This window comes from Mobula birostris, chromosome 11 (assembly GCF_030028105.1).
Source record: "Mobula birostris isolate sMobBir1 chromosome 11, sMobBir1.hap1, whole genome shotgun sequence".
Lineage (NCBI taxonomy): Eukaryota > Metazoa > Chordata > Chondrichthyes > Myliobatiformes > Myliobatidae > Mobula > Mobula birostris.
In genome coordinates, this window is record NC_092380.1 from 77412653 (window position 1) to 77429741 (window position 17089).

General features: G+C 39.1%; 1 protein-coding gene across 3 annotated transcripts in view; it reads right to left on the reverse strand.

Annotated features, from left to right (window-relative positions):
• Positions 1-624: 624 nt before the first annotated feature.
• dennd5a (DENN/MADD domain containing 5A) overlaps positions 625-17089 on the reverse strand; it is a 163407-nt gene continuing 146942 nt past the window's right edge. For all 3 annotated transcript variants that reach the window (XM_072272607.1, XM_072272605.1, XM_072272606.1), the window contains 5 exons: positions 15334-15515; positions 9311-9393; positions 7625-7748; positions 7024-7192; positions 625-5067 (listed from right to left, as the gene is read on the reverse strand). In XM_072272607.1, coding sequence (XP_072128708.1) covers positions 4884-5067; positions 7024-7192; positions 7625-7748; positions 9311-9393; positions 15334-15515 — 742 coding nt within the window. In that variant the 3' untranslated portion in view covers positions 625-4883. The remainder of the gene's footprint in view (positions 5068-7023; positions 7193-7624; positions 7749-9310; positions 9394-15333; positions 15516-17089) is intronic.

The following is a 17089-nucleotide window of genomic DNA, read 5'->3' on the forward strand; positions in this document are numbered from 1 at the left end:
TTTGATGAAGTATTGGAAGATTTGGAGTTTTAAAAAATAGTTTTATTTTAAAATACATCTCCTGTGACACTAAGTTCAGTTAACTAATTGAAGTGAAACAGCAAAAAGAGCGTTTGGTAAGGAAGCCAACAGCATCTTCTACTGTACACTTCAAATAAAAATTCCCTAGCAAATAAACATGCCACTAGTTGATCCTTCAATTCACAATATCATTCAAATTTTAAAAAGACCATTTCTGTGTAATAAAAATATGAACAACAGGAATTCTGCAGATGCTGGAAATTCAAGCAACACAGATCAAAGTTGCTGGTGAATGCAGCAGGCCAGGCAGCATCTCTAGGAAGAGGTACAGTTGACGTTTCGGGCCGAGATCCTTCGTCAGGACTAACTGAAGGAAGAGCTAGTAAGAGATTTGAAAGTAGGAGGGGGAGGGGGAGATCCAAAATGATAGGAGAAGACAGGAGGGGGAGGAATGGAGCCAAGAGCTGGACAGGTGATTGGCAAAGGGGATATGAGAGGATCATGCCACTTTCAAATCTCTTACTAACTCTTCCTTCAGTTAGTCCTGACGAAGGGTCTCGGCCTGAAACGTTGACTGCACCTCTTCCTAGAGATGCTGCCTGGCCTGCTGCGTTCACCAGCAACTTTGATGTGTGTTGTTTAATAAAAATATGAGCTGTTTTCCCCAACCAGAATTACTAGCATACTTTTGAACAGACACATTTGTGGGTTGCTGCTTTTCCATTAATAAAATCTAATATTGCCCTTTTCCTCTCATAAATTGGAGCTTCAAGATATATAGAACCGGCTGAATTGCTCTACTGTGTTCTATATGCCTTCACACCAAAATGGTACTTCAACTCAAAGCCAATATGTTGGCCAAATTATGGTTATTATGTTCAAGGTCAATTATGGAAATACAATAAATACTTTGGATGTACTCATCCCATGAATGAATATATTAGAAAAGAGGAGTTTAACTCATTCTTGTGGAGGAACCAAAGTCATCCAACTCAAAGCTTAAACAAAAGAGCAATCTGATGGTAAAACAATATTAATGTTCTTACAATACATTTCCAATTACTGCAAATGTTCAAAATACTTGAAACATTTTGAATGATTGAAGGTCCAGAATTTAACAAAAAAAGGCAAATATAGTGGATGAAGGTGGGTCTAAGTTAATATTTTATCCAAGGATGTAAAATTCTGTAGTGCAATGTCAAAGGCTCCACGTGAGGAACCACATCCAGGAAGATATTTAATCATTGTGAGGTGCACGAAAATAAATCAGTTACAGTACATCTGTGTCTGGATTTTAGGGAACTGAGGGGTGGATTGATAAGATAGTCAATACTCAATGGGAAGAATGGGCTAACAAATTAGTGGGAATCAAAAGGCCCACTCCCAAGGGTCATTGTGGTATGTTGTTTACTTAAGGGGACTTGCCAGAGGTTCCCAGGTGTGAGCTGCATAGGCTGGGACCTGCACAATTAGAAGTACTTTAAGTAATGTTAGAAATTTCTTTACAACACTGGAAAATTATGCCTTTGCAACGGTGGCTGAAAGTTTGCTCATGGAATCCACTATCCTGAAGTGCCACCTTGTAACCCACTCCATGACACTGTAGAGGTCTGAGCTACTCAGCATCAGATCTGAAAGGAAAATAACCACAGGTTTTGGGGAACCTGAGAGTGTGTATCCGTGTGTTTGAGAGATGGGGCAAAAAAAAAAGGTACAGAAAAAAATGTTACAACTTTGTTAAAAACAGAAAATCTCCTACTTAAAGTGGGGACAGAATGGTGACCACAGACATTGTTGTTTACATTAATACATTTTGAAAGCAAACTTTTCCAGATTTGTAATGCTGAACAATTTTAACATCTCTGATCTAATATCAGTGAAGAATCAAATATTATGGTAAAAGACCAACTTTTTAGAAATGTTGACTTTTGGGTAAGTAGATGAATGTGCATTGTACCATATGCCCAGACAAGCTGAGGAGGTAAGAATATGAAATGTTCTATTTCTAATACATAAAAATTCTGATAACTGATGCCAAAAATCAATATAGATTTTAACAAACAATAAAATTGAATTTTAAATTAATAGAATATAAAGAAATGTATCTTTGGACCTTAACTTTATATTAATCTACTCTCAGTTTTTTCTGCTTTCATAACAGGTTACGTTTTCCCCATGCATGTTTATCTAGTTTCCCTACAAATGTACACTTGTTATGGTATTGCTGCTTGTTGTATTCCACATTGATTTTACTTTGACAAAGAAGCTTCTCCAAATTAATTCTTTTGATTTACTAGTTGTTATGGTCCCTCACTTATGACACTCAATTCCATTTTATTGTAGTTATGACACAGTTGCTCAATTATTAAAACAGCTTTGAATGGTATGAATCCTTCAGTCTAATTGGTTAGGGAGATACAAGGTGGACCTTTTTACTCACTCTGGTCCCAAATGCCCAGTTTTTCCCTTGCTGTATCATTATTGGCAACTTGTCAAAATGGAAAAAAAAATAAACAGCCTATACAGAGCATGTTAAAGCACCAGTAAATAGTCAGATGAGCTACAAAAGTAATACCTTAGCCATTAATTTTCCTAATCACTTTTCCCCAGGGATTATGTTTCAAAGGCTACACCTGTTTAACATTAATGCAAGGGCATTAAGTGAACTTAAACTTTGCAGGATAGGAATCTATCATTCTTCATCAAAGTAGTGTCTGGTGAATTATATGCCAGAAAGTTCATAGGAACTGCCAACTGTAACAATAGCTTACACTAGTTCAATCACTGATGTACTGAAAATCATTCCTAAATTTCAACTACAGTATACAACTTACTCTGAATATATGGCAATATCTACATTATGGCACTCCAAATTTTCTTTTAAAAACTACAGAATGTTGTATATTGTAATATTATGACTACAATATAACTTGGTTTTCAATTGCTCTAATGAGGGTTACTTTATCACACTTTACTGAACACTGCAAATGCTCATTGGGCAAGTTGAAAACAAGTAATTCCTCAGGGAACTAATTCATAACTGTTTACATCTTTCAGCCTATTCAACGAACTTCAATGAACTTGCAATGTAGTTAATGCAAGGAAACTCAATCTGATGTCCATAAGGAGGAATTAAGAGAGAAATCACTGGCAACCATTCAGCTCTGCACTACCTTTAGTGCCCGGCTTCTAAAAGGATCAAAAGGAAAAGGGGAGGCAAGACACAAGCAAGTTTCCATTCAGATCATTAACAGATATAACTGGACATTTTCTTTCTTCTGGAATACCAACAATTTCCGGTTTAGTGTCAGCCCATAACATACTTAAATCCCCGAAGAACTTCCCCATTACAATGTTCTGAATGTATGGCAATATTGTTTGCCGAAGAACCCAAGGCAGAATAGTTGTTGTTTATCATGCTTCCAGAAGCAGAAACCAACCAGCTACCCTTAGGCTATTCATTACAAATGGCTTGCAAGTCATTTTTCCACTGAATATAAACCAGAGGTTGATGATATTATTTCACAAACGTTTCAAAGCTTATTGGGAAATAATCTGGATATTACACACAGCTACTTAAAATTTAAATGGCACAACAAAAGTTGAAAACAAGACTGATATTACGAGTGCTAAATCTGTACTACTGCAATAAAACTTATTTCACAGGAATATTGGTGAATTGTGGACGAAATCCAATTTACAGAAAAATAACTTGCCACACTATAAATTGATAAAGTCAAAAGTTTCACCCAAATCACAGTTGGTTGAAAAAAAATTTCTACATTCAACGATGAACTTTCATTTTAACCTTATTTTTCTTAATGTATTTAAGCGATAAATAAGATGTAATGCCAAAGACATAGATAAAAGAAAATACAAAATTTTTCCAGAAAACATTTTTCACCAGGAATGTTACATGCACAAAAGGAAAAGAGTAAACTTTAAATTCAAGTGTATTAATCCAGTTGGTGGAACTTCCTCCCATGTTCTCTATGTTACAGATGATATAAAATGTAACAGCAGCGAATCAGAAAATGCATGAAGAGCCATACATATGCACAAAAATGTATATGAATGTACAGCTTTTTGAACTTTAAGTTCATTAAGATACCTTCATAGGAGCTTGAATGCCAAGGGCATATGTCTAATTATGAGATATCAATTATCAACTTTATGTTTTTGATGGTAAACTGAAAACAAAAGAAGAGTATTTCTTTTAATCAAAAACATTACAAATACTGTATTTGTTCGGCACAATATCAGAATGTTATCTTCATCCTTTGATCAACATGTGAAAAAATACTACCAACTTGCCAATTAAATTTACAAGAATACTGCGCATGTATATCACATACACACATACAAATTTCTTTATATATACATATATACACACACACTTTTTAGCAGCTACTTAGTAAATGTGCATAATTCAGTGCACTGTCTTTATGTACACTTAAAAAAATTAGACTATTTAAACTGCAGGTTAACAGTGCAAATATTGACAAACTGCAGCAAAAGAAATCAAACATAAGACTTCTTTCTTGCTTTCGACAAAAAAAGTTTTAAACAAGCATTGTTCTTGGATAGGCTGCACTACACTGTACAACCAAGAAAGACTATAGACAGCTGACATTACAGTAAAAGTCTGCACATATGCACATTCTCTCAAACTTTACAATAGCCTAATGCAATCTTAGGTACAGGTTCAAAATGGCTCTGTGCATACATTATATGGCAAATAGCTCCTGCAACTTCAAGACAAGTTCTTGAATTCCAATATTTCCCTTTGTAGTTTCAATTTTATTTGTCAGGTATGCAGCAAAATTTTTGCATGGTCCTTTCCTGGATGCTGGTGATTGTTTTTAAATGTCAATACCTTTGACCAGTGACGTCTCCAGTGTGATGTTAAATTCCTGTAAAGTTTGCAGCACTCGGATCAGGGAGTTAACTAGAGTGTGGTCTTTAATCAGAGCTGTGTCTTCATACATCTGAGCAATAATAGGGCAATCAGCAAGCAGCGCAATCCAATGATGCAAGAGGTGATTCCTGCCAGGTTAAAGTAAAAGTCACAGTTTGAGATCAATCTATCCATTCCCCTATGAGAAACATGAGTCATAACAGAAGTACTTTGTTATTAATAAAATATCAGGGCATAGAAATTAAAAGATCACTTCCACATGACTGGGGTGTACAGCTTTAACTTCTAAACCTATGTCATATGTGAAGGTGAAGTGTTTATGGAACAAATACATAATAAGTTTGACATGACCATTTATAATACATTTTGACTTCTTCATGAAATATTTAAAGTAAATCGAAAATGTTTGACAGAATCTTTGTTTTCCCCAGTGCACAACATCCTCACCTTACCTGGTACAAGCAATAACAAATTACATACAAGAAAAATGCACTGCAAGAGATCCAACAGACCAAATCTGCTGTCTGAAGAAAGCAGCCAAAGCCAAAAATTGAAAGCCCTTTGTCGCAATCTGCTCTCCCTGGCACTGAAATCTAAAAGTAAAAGGGTTTCTTTTGCTTCCTTTTTCCATAAGAGCATCTAACTGAAGCGCTTCTCAATGCCTTTAATTTTGTTATTTTGGATTTGCCTTTGGTGATCACAAGCCAGCTCATTCAGACTAAAACACCTTATATAATAATAGTGTAGAAGCCTGGTACGCCACGTAAAGAAAATCAACATTAATTTTATGCACGGCTGTGATTTCATTGATTTGATAGCATCAATTTTTAAACTTTACACTTCGTTAAATTGCTGTCCATCTCTCCTCTTTCCCTCCTGGCTTGTGAGAGTATTCTTGTAAGCATTGGATCCAAATCTGTCCAATAGCCTGCGCAACTTCAATACAAAATCCTTCCTGTTTCACAATACAAAAGGATCCAACCTGCATTCTCTCATCTAGCTCATTTATATCCTTTCCCTTGTCAGCAAAATAAGACCCATGGCATCAACTTCCATATTAATTTAGTACAGGTTGAGTAGCCCTGATCTAAAATAGGGCTGCAGCTGTTCACAGATTTTTCAGATTTTGGAATAGATAGCTTGATAAATATTATGAATATATAATGAAATGATAGCATCTTTTATGACTGAATTTATGAACTACCAGTAAGCAGTCTCTTAGACTTGTTCAACAAACAACGGCAGGCTATCAGTCTCCATCTACGATGCCACATTTTGATTAAAAGCTTACAGTACACTGCATTTTTGTTTTACTTTTTTTAAGGTTTTATGTGAGGTATAAAAACAATCAGCACTGTAAACTTGTCTGGTGTTAGATTTTCATCAGCGACAATCTTGGCAAACTCAATGAATTTCTCTGGCGCTTCTTGATCAGCAGATGCTTTATCTTCAAAATCTTTAAAAATTTAATGTCATGCCTTTTGTTAAATTTCTGCAACCAGCCTGCTCAATATTCACAGTTACCTTCAATTTTCAGTTTGCCGTCATAGATCTTTGCAAGTGTCACGATCAGCGTACCGTTAAACAGCCCATGTTCACTCTGATGCTGCGAATCCACTCTTTCAATACACCATCTAGATTTTCAATTTTTGCCTTATGTACTTTTTTTCTATTTTTCAATGACTTATGTTCATCACAAATATGAGATCACTTCTCAGAACTGTGTGGTGTGCAGAGACCTGTGCATCACTGGGGAACCTGTCCAGCGCCTTGTGGAATTTTCTATTTGTGACGTCATGTCAGCGCTCAAAAAAATTTCGGATTTTGGAATTTTAGATAAGGGAAATTCAACTTGTACCCTGGGTGACTTGTCTGACATGTAGCCTTGGTTCTAATTTCTTACATTTTTGGCTGTACTATATTTATTTTCTCAAAACAGAAATACAATTCCAGCACATGCAGATTTTCTTGTGTTTGAGAAATATAATTTAAACAGTTTTAGTAAGTGTAAAAGCAGAACTCTAATGACCACTGCAGAATTTGTTTTTTCTTTCTATAAGGAACAGTAGAAATAAGTTTAATACCTTGCTCCCAGACACACCAGTAGCTGAAATTTCCCATCCTTTCCGATGTTCCTAGGAGCATTATTAATAGCAGCAACAAACTTGCAAAATTTCTTGGCCCTAGTTTGCCAGTTCTCTTCCTGTGCATGTTCAATATGTTCCAAACTCTCAAAGTATACAGATGCTTTTTCTGAAAGGGGAAGAAAAAGTCTTGTATAACTTTGGTTAGTTGACACTGGTAAGCAAATATGGACATCTCCTTAATCCACATAATGTATCATGTTACTTTGGACTTTTCCAAGTCTACTTTTACAATACTTTAAAAAAGATCTGCATTTTGTACATCCCAGTCCCAATTACCCAGCCAGACATTTGGGTTCTTATTGAATACAATCGCACACTGCAGCTAAGTCATAGAAATCACATTAATCAGAGATTCAATGCAAGGCACTTAATTTCATTCATGCAAAAGGACCCAATTCACAAAAGCATCTGTCCTGAAAAATACTGCATATTTATTTTACCCATGTCAAATTTTTCATAATTTACTTTTATAGTACCAATCCCCTCTTGGCAATAATAGCATGATATGGCAAAAAAACTAATTTTGCATCATACATACCCAAAAAATCCCAAATGAAAATACTTTTGAAGAGTCGAGGTGACTTAAACCCATGGTGGAACACTTGCTCTAAAGCTGACACAAGTCCATTTTCCCCACACAGCAGTAATGTCAGGCTACCTCTCTGGATTACAATCACAAAAGAAAGCAAATATTTTATTTTCAAGGACAGTACAGTTTAGAAAACTGCTAATAAGATTAACTGATTGAATTTGGCATATTACAAGAGGTAACAAAATAAAGTACATAAAAATTCAAATTAAATTACAAGAACAATTGCGATCGACTTTTTAAAATCCAACTGGCATTTTTTTTTGCATCACACCAGCAAATAACTACAGCATGTTCTTAAATGCCATCATATTCTGAGATTCATGAATTATCAACAGCCCGTCTTTCAACACTCATTTTCAAGGGAAGATAAGGTCAATAAGAAACTTTATTCATCTCATATTCACCATCGGTATGCAATCAATTTGAACGAAGGCCCCACTTCAGGAAAAAAAAAGTTTACTTTGATTATTTTGCAATTTAAATGCAATAATCATCATAAGATTTGAAGGTTATTTTACCTACTTTTCTGATTTCACATCAAATTGAAATTTTTTTAGGTTTAAACCCCTATCAGAAGAGTTTAATAGCAATTGTTTATGATTTAATTATAAAAATACATTTAATTATGTCTGATAAAATTAAGAATAGGAAAGAGAACTTCAGGTATCTTTACCCATAGAGAAATAGGAGAAAATTCTCCAACAAGATAACACTTCTTCAATGTGTGCTAGACACGCTTTGATACAATTCAAGGTGGTTCATCGGGCCCGTATGTCTAAGGATAAATTAGTTTGTTTTTATGGTCATATAAATCCTGTCTGTGACAGATGTAATTCTGAGGTAGCTTCCTTGACGCATATGTTCTGGTCTTGCCCTCCTTTAGAAAAATATTGGAAAGACATTTTTGATATTATTTCAGTAGTTTTACGTATTGATTTACAACCTCATCCTATTACTGCAATTTTTGGATTACCAATGATAGACTTTAGTCATTTATCCCCTTCAGCTTGTCATTTGATTGCATTTGTTACATTAATAGCCAGAAGATCCATTTTATTTAAATGGAAAGATTCTAATCCCCCTACTATATCTCAATGGTTTTCCCAAACTATAACATGTTTAAATTTGGAAAAAATTAACAGTGGTACCACTGATCCTTCCGTTAAATTTGAAGAAACTTGGAGGGCATTTATTCAACATTTTCATATGATATAAGTTGACCCTTTCTGAATCCTTTTTAATAACTTTTTGTTTATGTTTAGAGGAGTGGAGTTAATGACAAATAATGATTCTAATGGATGAAATATGGCAGCCCAGTTTCTGTTTTGTTTTTTTTTAAGTGTAGGGGGTAAAAACTTTTTTTTGGAATCTTTTTCACATTCAGTTATTAAGAGATTGGGAGGTTTAAATTAAATATGTTACTCGGAATTTGTGTCTGTATACGTTAACCATTATTAATGGAATCCTGATATCTTTGTATCATTATTATTGTTAAGTTTATCAATTTAAAACTTTAAAGACTGAAAAAGAAACATAAGAAAATTACAATAAAGTAACTTCTTACAGTAAAGTGCTTTTGGGTAACATGAAAAAATTGTTTTCCTGCTGAATACTTCAATATCAGTTTCTCACCTCTTTCTCAGGCTTGTGAAAGTGCTTGACGATCCCATTGATGGCTTCACCTACAGATTCTTGTATCTGGCCAGTGTTTAGCTCTATAAAAATAACAGAATTTCTTCAGAACATGGTCTATTTATTCTTTTTGGAATTTTCAAATAGTCACAGTCTGTGCAGATCAGAAATAACATCTCCACCTCGCTCTCAATCAACACAGGTGCACCTCAAGGATGTTGCTTATTCTACTGCTCTACTCTCTCTCTCTTCACTCATGAGTGTGTGACTACACACAGTCCAAATACCATCTACAAATCTGACGGTGACACACTGTCTTTGGCAGGGATGAGGATGAGGCATATAGGAGCAAGATAGATCAGCTGATCTAGTGGTGTCACAACAACAACCTTGCACTCAAAGTCAGAAAGACTAATGGATTGCTGTTGGATTTCAGGAAGGGGAAATCAGAACACAGAAGCTTGCAGCGGGGTGTCAGCAGTGGAAAGGGTGAGCAGCCTTATGTTCCCGGGTGTCAACATAACTGAAGATCTACCCTGGGCTCAACATACTGATGCTTTATGAAGAAGGCACACCTTCAGCTATGTTTAATTAGAAGTCTAAGAAAATTTGGTATGTCACCAAAGACTCCAGCAAATTCTAAAGATGTACCATAGAGAGCACTCTGACTGGTTCATCATCTGGAGGATCAGAAAAAGTTGCAGATGGCTGTAAACTCAGTTGGTGTCTTCTTGGGCGATAGCCTCCCCCACATTCAAGAACACCTTTAAAAGGCGATGCTACGAGAAGACAGCATCCTTCATGAAGGACCCTCGTCATCCAGGACATGCCCTTTGCTCACCTATACCATCAGGGGAGGTGGTAGAGCAGACTGAAGATGCACGACTTGTTTTCTTCTTTTTTTGGAACAGCTTCTTCCCCTCCACCAGATTTCTGAATTGTACATGGACTCAGGAACACTACTAAACCATTTATATTATTGTAATTTATAGAAATTTTTAATGTATTGCATTGTACTACTGCTTGAAAACAACACAATTCAATAATAATAATCCCTATTCTGAAATATGATTATGGAGAAGTGTGTGCCATGATAAAGTGAAACAAGATAATAATCATGGAGGCAGAACTAGTACAGCTGCTGCCTCACAGTGCCAGGGATTTGGGGTCAATCCTGATCTCCAATGTGGTCTTTGTAGGTTTTGCATTGTCTCCCTGTGGGTTTGCACCTACCGTTCCTTTGGCATGCTCCCGCATTCCAGTGACACACTGGCTGGGCGGTAAATTTGCTGATGTAAATTGTCACCAGTGTTTAGGTGAAAGCTAGGGTCTGGAAGGAATTGATATGAATATATGGCGAATAAGGAACATAGGATTGGTGGAAATAGATGATTGATGCTCAGTACAGACCTATTGGGTCAAAAGACCCATTTCTGTCCTGTATCTCTCTGCAACGTTGAAGGAAGACTAGGCTGTACAAGTTTACATCCATTCAAACATGGCCATTTGTCACTGATACTACTTATGTTTTATATAAAGTTTTCTCATCAAAAGGACGGAGGGGAGAACCTTTCAGTCTCTGTCACAGATGCTACTAGAAGGAGAGACTGGCCAATTGAGTTGCACAATGTTTAGTACTGCTGCCTCGCACCTCCAGAAACCGAAACTCAACTCTGAGATTGGGCATTGTGCGTGTGCACGCCCCTTCCCTGAATGTTTCAATTTCATCCCACATTGAAAGGCTTGGACAGAATGGACATGGAGAGGATGTTTTCACTAGTGAGCAAGTCTAGGACCAGAGGACACAGCCTCAAAATAGATGTCCCTTTAGAAAAGAGATGAGGAGAGATTTCTTTAGCCACAGGGCAGAGAATATGTGGAATTCATCGCGGCCAACAGCTGTGGAGGCCAAGTCATTGAGTATATTTAACATGGAGGTTGATTGGTTGTTGAGGGCATCAAGAAGTTGCAAGGAGAAGGCAGGAGAATGGGGTTGAGAGGGATAATAAAACAACCATGATGGAATGGTGGGGCAGATTTGATGGGCCAAATAGCCTAATTCTGCTCCTATGCCTTATGGTCTTATAACAAAGATGTGCTGGTGTGCAAAATTCTAAATTGCCCCTTGTGCAGCAGGAGAATCATTAAGAATTGCTAAGGTACCAGAGGAAAAGTGCAATTAGTCTTTGATAGTAGGTGCAGACAGATGGGCTGAAGGGCCTGTTCCCCACTGTATGGCCAACCCTAAACATTCAAGACCAAAAGTACAACACATTTAGCAAGAAAGGTGGACTGATGAAGGAAGAGGAATCTTTGCAACTACAGGAGGTTTTTGGTTCACTTTGCTTGTGTTTCCTTTCTAGCCACTAGTGAATTGATGTTTAGTACACACAAAATGCTGGAGAACTCGGGCAGCATCTATGGAAAAGAGTAAATATTTCAATCCAACACCCTTCATCATGACTGGAAAAAAAAAGGAAGAGGAGATGTCAGAGTAAGGTGGTGGTGCTGGGGGTAGGGGGAGGAGGAGGAGGAGGAGGAAGTAGTACGAGGTGGAGGTGGTAGGCGAAAATCAGGGGAAGAGGGGAGGGGCGAAGTAACGAGCTGGGAAATTGATTGGTGAAAGATAAGGGGTGGAGAAGGGGGAAATTTGACAGGAGAGGACAGAAGACCATGGAAGAAAGTGAAGGGGGAGGAGCACCAGAAGGAGATGATGGGCAGGTAAAGTGATAAGGTGAGGGAGGGAAATGGGAATGGGGGGGTGGGGTGGCATTACTGGAAGTTCGAGAAATCAATGTTCATGCCATCAGGTTGGAGGTTTTACCTGCCACCCTACCCCTCCCCGTCCTCTTCCAGTTTTATCTATCACTTACCGCCTTGTACTTCTTCCTCCCCTCCCCTTCTTACTCTGACTTCTCAGCTCTTTCTTCCCCCCAGCCCTGCTGAAGGGTCTCGGCCTGAAACGTCAACTGTTCACTCTTTTCCACAGATGCTGCCTGACCTGCTGAGTTCCTCCAGCATTTTGTGTGTGTTACTTTGACTTCCAGCATCTGCAGATCTTCTTGCCTGTGATGTTTTGTACACATTAGTACACCTCCACCCCCCGACTGTGCCATCTGACCGGAGAGATTTTCGACCGCACGGCATCTTCGGGCAAGACGAGGGGAGGTGGTGTCTGCCTACTGATCAACACTGGGTGGTGCTCGGACACAGTGGCACTGACAAGCTCCTGCAGCCCGGACCTGGAACACCTGTCGGTGAAGTGTCGTCTCTACTATCTGCCACGGGAATTCACCTCGGTCATACTGACAGCGGTCTACATTCCCCCCCAGGCGGACGTGGAATGTGCTCTGAACATACTGTATGCCAATATCAGTGAACTTGAGACCAGGTATCCGGAGGCTTTGCTAATTACAGCCGGGGACTTTAACCAGGCCAACCTCAGAAAGGTGCTGCCAAAGTTATACCAACATGTCTCCTGCCCCACTAGAGGCCCAAATATATTTGACCACTGCTACACAGCAGCCAAGGATGCCTACCGTTCCGTCCCACGACCTCACTTCGGAAAATTAGACCATCAGGCTGTACTCCTCCTCCCGGCTTACAAACAGAAACTGAAGCGGGAGGTCACGGTGTCAAAAGCAGTGTCGCGTTGGACGGAGGAAACGGATGAGGTCCTCCATGACTGCTTTGAATCGGTGGACTGGTTAGTATTCAAGGACTCGGCAGCTAATCTCGATGAGTACGCCTCAGCTGTCATGGACTTTATTTGGAAATGCACGGAGTACTGTGTGTCTCACAAGACAATCCGGGTATTCCCTAACCGGAAACCTTGGATGAATTATGAGGTCAAGTCCCTTTTGAAGGCTAGAGCTGCGGCTTTTAGGTCAGGGGATACTAGTCGCTACATGGAATCTAGATGTGAACTCTGAAAAGCTATTAAGGGCACCAAGAGGCAGTATCGAAGCCAAGCTGGAAGCCCAGGCTAACCAGAGGGATGCCAGTAGACTATGGCAGGGTCTAAATGAGATCACTGGGCGCAAAGAAAAGGCTGGGAATATCAATAACTGTAGTGCTTCTCTTCCTGATGAACTAAACATATTTTACACAAGATTCGAAGAGAAGAGGAGCGTCCTGCTCCCTCCGGATGAACTGGACCTGGTGGCATCGAGATTCATCGTCACCGAGGAGGTTAGAAGGGCCTTCCTGAAGATAAATCCAAGAAAGGCGACGGGCCCAGATGGCGTCCCGGGACGGGTTCTCTGGGCCTGTGCAAGCGAGCTAGCTGGAGAGTTTGCTGACATCTTCAGCTGCTCCTTGCTTCATTCTAAGATCCCCTCGTGTTTTAAGAAGGCAACGATAATCCCAGTGCCTAAAAGCAAGGCGGCACGCCTGAATGACTATCGACCTGTGGCTCTGATGTCAATTGCTATGAAGTGCTTCGAGAGATTGGTTATGGCGCACATCAACCACAGCCTACCGGTCAACCTCGACGCTTTGCAATTCGCCTACCGGAGCAACAGGTCAACGACACATGCCATCTCTCTGGCCCTACATTCCTCCTTAGAACACCTGGAGAATAAAGATGCATATGTAAGGCTCCTTTTTATTGACTACAGCTCTGCCTTTAATACCATCATTCCAAATAATCTGATTCCTAAGCTCCGGAACCTGGGCCTTAGCACTCAGATCTGCAGCTGGATCTTCAACTTCCTCACAGACAGGACCCAGGCTGTAAAAATAGGGGACAAGCTCTCCTCTACAATCACTCTGAGCACCGGTGCCCCACAAGGCTGTATACTCAGCCCCCTGCTGTACTCACTGTACACCCATGATTGTGTAGCCAAGTTTCCATCGAACTCAATATATCAGTTTGCTAATGACACAACAATTGTAGGCTGTATCTTGGGTAATGACGAGTTTGAGTACAGAGAGGAAATTAAGAACCTGGTGGCATGGCGCATAGACAATAACCCATCCCTCAATGTCAGCAAGACAAAGGAATTGGTTGTTGACTTCAGAAGGAGTAGTGGACCGCACAACCCAATTTACATTGGTGGTGCGCAAGTGGAACAGGTCAAAAGCTTTAAGTTCCTCAGGGTCAATATCACAAGTGACCTGACTTGGTCCAACCAAGCAGAGTCCACTGCCAAGAAGGCCCACCAGTGCCTTTACTTCCTGAGAAAGCTAAAGAAATTTGGCCTGTCCCCTAAAACCCTCACTAATTTTTATAGATGCACCGTAGAAAGCATTCTTCTAGGGTGCATCACAACCTGGTATGGAAGTTGTCCTGTCCAAGACCGAAAGAAGCTGCAGAAGATCATGAACACGGCGCAGCACATCACACAAACCAATCTTCCGTCCTTGGACTCACTTCACACCGCACGTTGTTGGAGCAGTGCTGCCAGGATAATCGAGGACATGACCCACCCAGCCAACACACTTTTCGTCCCTCTTCCCTCTGGAAGAAGGCTCAGGAGCTTGAAGACTCATATGGCCAGATTTGGAAACAGCTACTTTCCAACTGTGATAAGACTGCTGAACGGATCCTAACCTGGATCTGGGCCGTACCCTCCAAATATCCGGACCTGCCTCTCATTTTTTTTTGCACTACCTTACTTTCCATTTTTCTATTTTCTATTTATGATTTATAATTTAAATTTTTAATATTTACTATCGATTTGTAATCCAGGGAGCGGGAAGTACAGAATCAAATATCGCTGTGATGATTGTACGTTCTAGTATCAATTGTTTGGCGACAATAAAGTATAAAGTACAAGTACAAGTACATTGTCATTTCACCATCATTATACCATGCCACAGACGAACTTGGTGACTCCACAAAATCTGATGGGACACTTATGGAATACACAAACAGCAACTTTTATCTTAAAATAGTCCCATCAAGAGAAGAATTTTGTTGCCATGGAAACATATCCAGTTGAGGAATAAAATTACTCTCTTTCAAAGTGCTTAAATCCCAAAACAATCTTTGTTATTTAAGAGATGTCAACTTCACTTACTTGGTCTATTGGTAGGAGTTATATTGACAAACCTCCTGATCATACTTGGAGATTGCTGCATTGGGGGAGTTCGACAGTGACGCTCGTCAGTTTCTTGTGTGCCTGAAGCAAGTTCACCAACAAGGATCCTTTCCAGACTCCCATCATCGACTCCCTTTCCTAGCCACCTGCCACAAGGAAATCTGGCAAGAGAATTTACATAGTTGACTGCTTAATGTTGTGGTACTGACACATGCAAATTATTCTTTTACTTTCTTTTGTTTCTCTCCTAGTAACCATACCTAGTAAAGTCAGCCATCCCCATGGGGGACAGTGGCTCACAGGACTAAAATGACAACTCTTCTTCAAGGTCAATGTGTAATACAGCAAAGAAAATAGTTGAGAGTGTATTTAAACAGAATATGATTTAACTTGATACCTACAAACTCCCAAATGTGACAGTAGTTATCAAATAAATTCTCCTAAACAATAGTTTTACCATCTGAACTACTGAGTGATAAAGGACTTGGTCTACTTCAGCAAGAAATTTTGCATTGTAAGATCAATATTTATGGTGTTATGTGTTTGAAACTACTGTCAGTCACTAAGCACATTTCTGTTTTCCAGTTTCTTGAACCAATTATTGAATAGAGGTTGTGTGAATGAGAATTATTGAATGAGAATTGTTGATACAAATCTGAGCACAAACAAAACCTGATCAACTTCGGCCCAAATAGGTGGGTTGATGAAGGAAGAGGAATCATCATGGATTTGATAGCTTAAGCTGTCAATTTTTAGCTCATTTTGTTTCTGATTTCTCTTTCTAGGCACTAATGTTCATTAGTACTTTTTACGTCTAATTTTTCAATAGTCATACCATGTTTTAAAAAAAAGTTATTCAAGAGGAGCTTAGCACAAATATAACAGTCAAAAATTCAAGAGGAAAATTAATTTGCAAATGGAAGATTTAAAATACAAGTTTTTAAACTTTAGGAGAGTGAAGATCAGGTTATTACTTCCAGGTATCTCTGGAACTTGTTTGCAAGCATTCACTTACAAAGCAACTTGCCGCCCTTAGTAGCAACAATTAACAGCTTTTATCTGGGGAAGAGGGAGGGAGGGGGGAGATATACACACACATGGTGATTGATAAGTTCGTGGCCTAGGGTAGAAGGAGTGTACTTTAGAAAACCTAGCACATTTACTTTTCAACACAGTCCCCTCCTACATGTACACACTTGGTCCAGCGGTCATGGAGCATACGGATCCCTTCTTTGTAGAAGTTGGCGTCTTGGACCTCCAGAAAGTGGTCCACAGCAGGGGTGATTGATAAGTTTGTGGCCTGAGGTAGAAGGAGATGAGTTATACAGCTCTTGTTACATGCACATGCAGTTCAACTCTTTGAGTGATTATGCAGAACGTTTGAAGTTAATAACTCATCTCCTTCTACCTTAGGCCACAAATATCAATCACCCCTGCTGTGGCCCACTTTCTGGAGGTCCAAGATGCCAACTTCTACAAAGAAGGGATCTGTATTCACCCCTATTCATCTGTAACCAATTTCCCCCGGGATTAATAAAGTATGACTATGACTATGACAATGCTCCACGACCACTGGACTAAGTGTGTAAATGTAGGAGGGGACTATGTTGAAAAATAAATGTGCTAGGTTTTCTAAAATTGACTCCTTCCACCTTAGGCCATGAACTTATTTGTGTGTGTATACACACAAATGTATATTTTTTTAAACAAAATACTTTAAAATGCACTTTTGTTT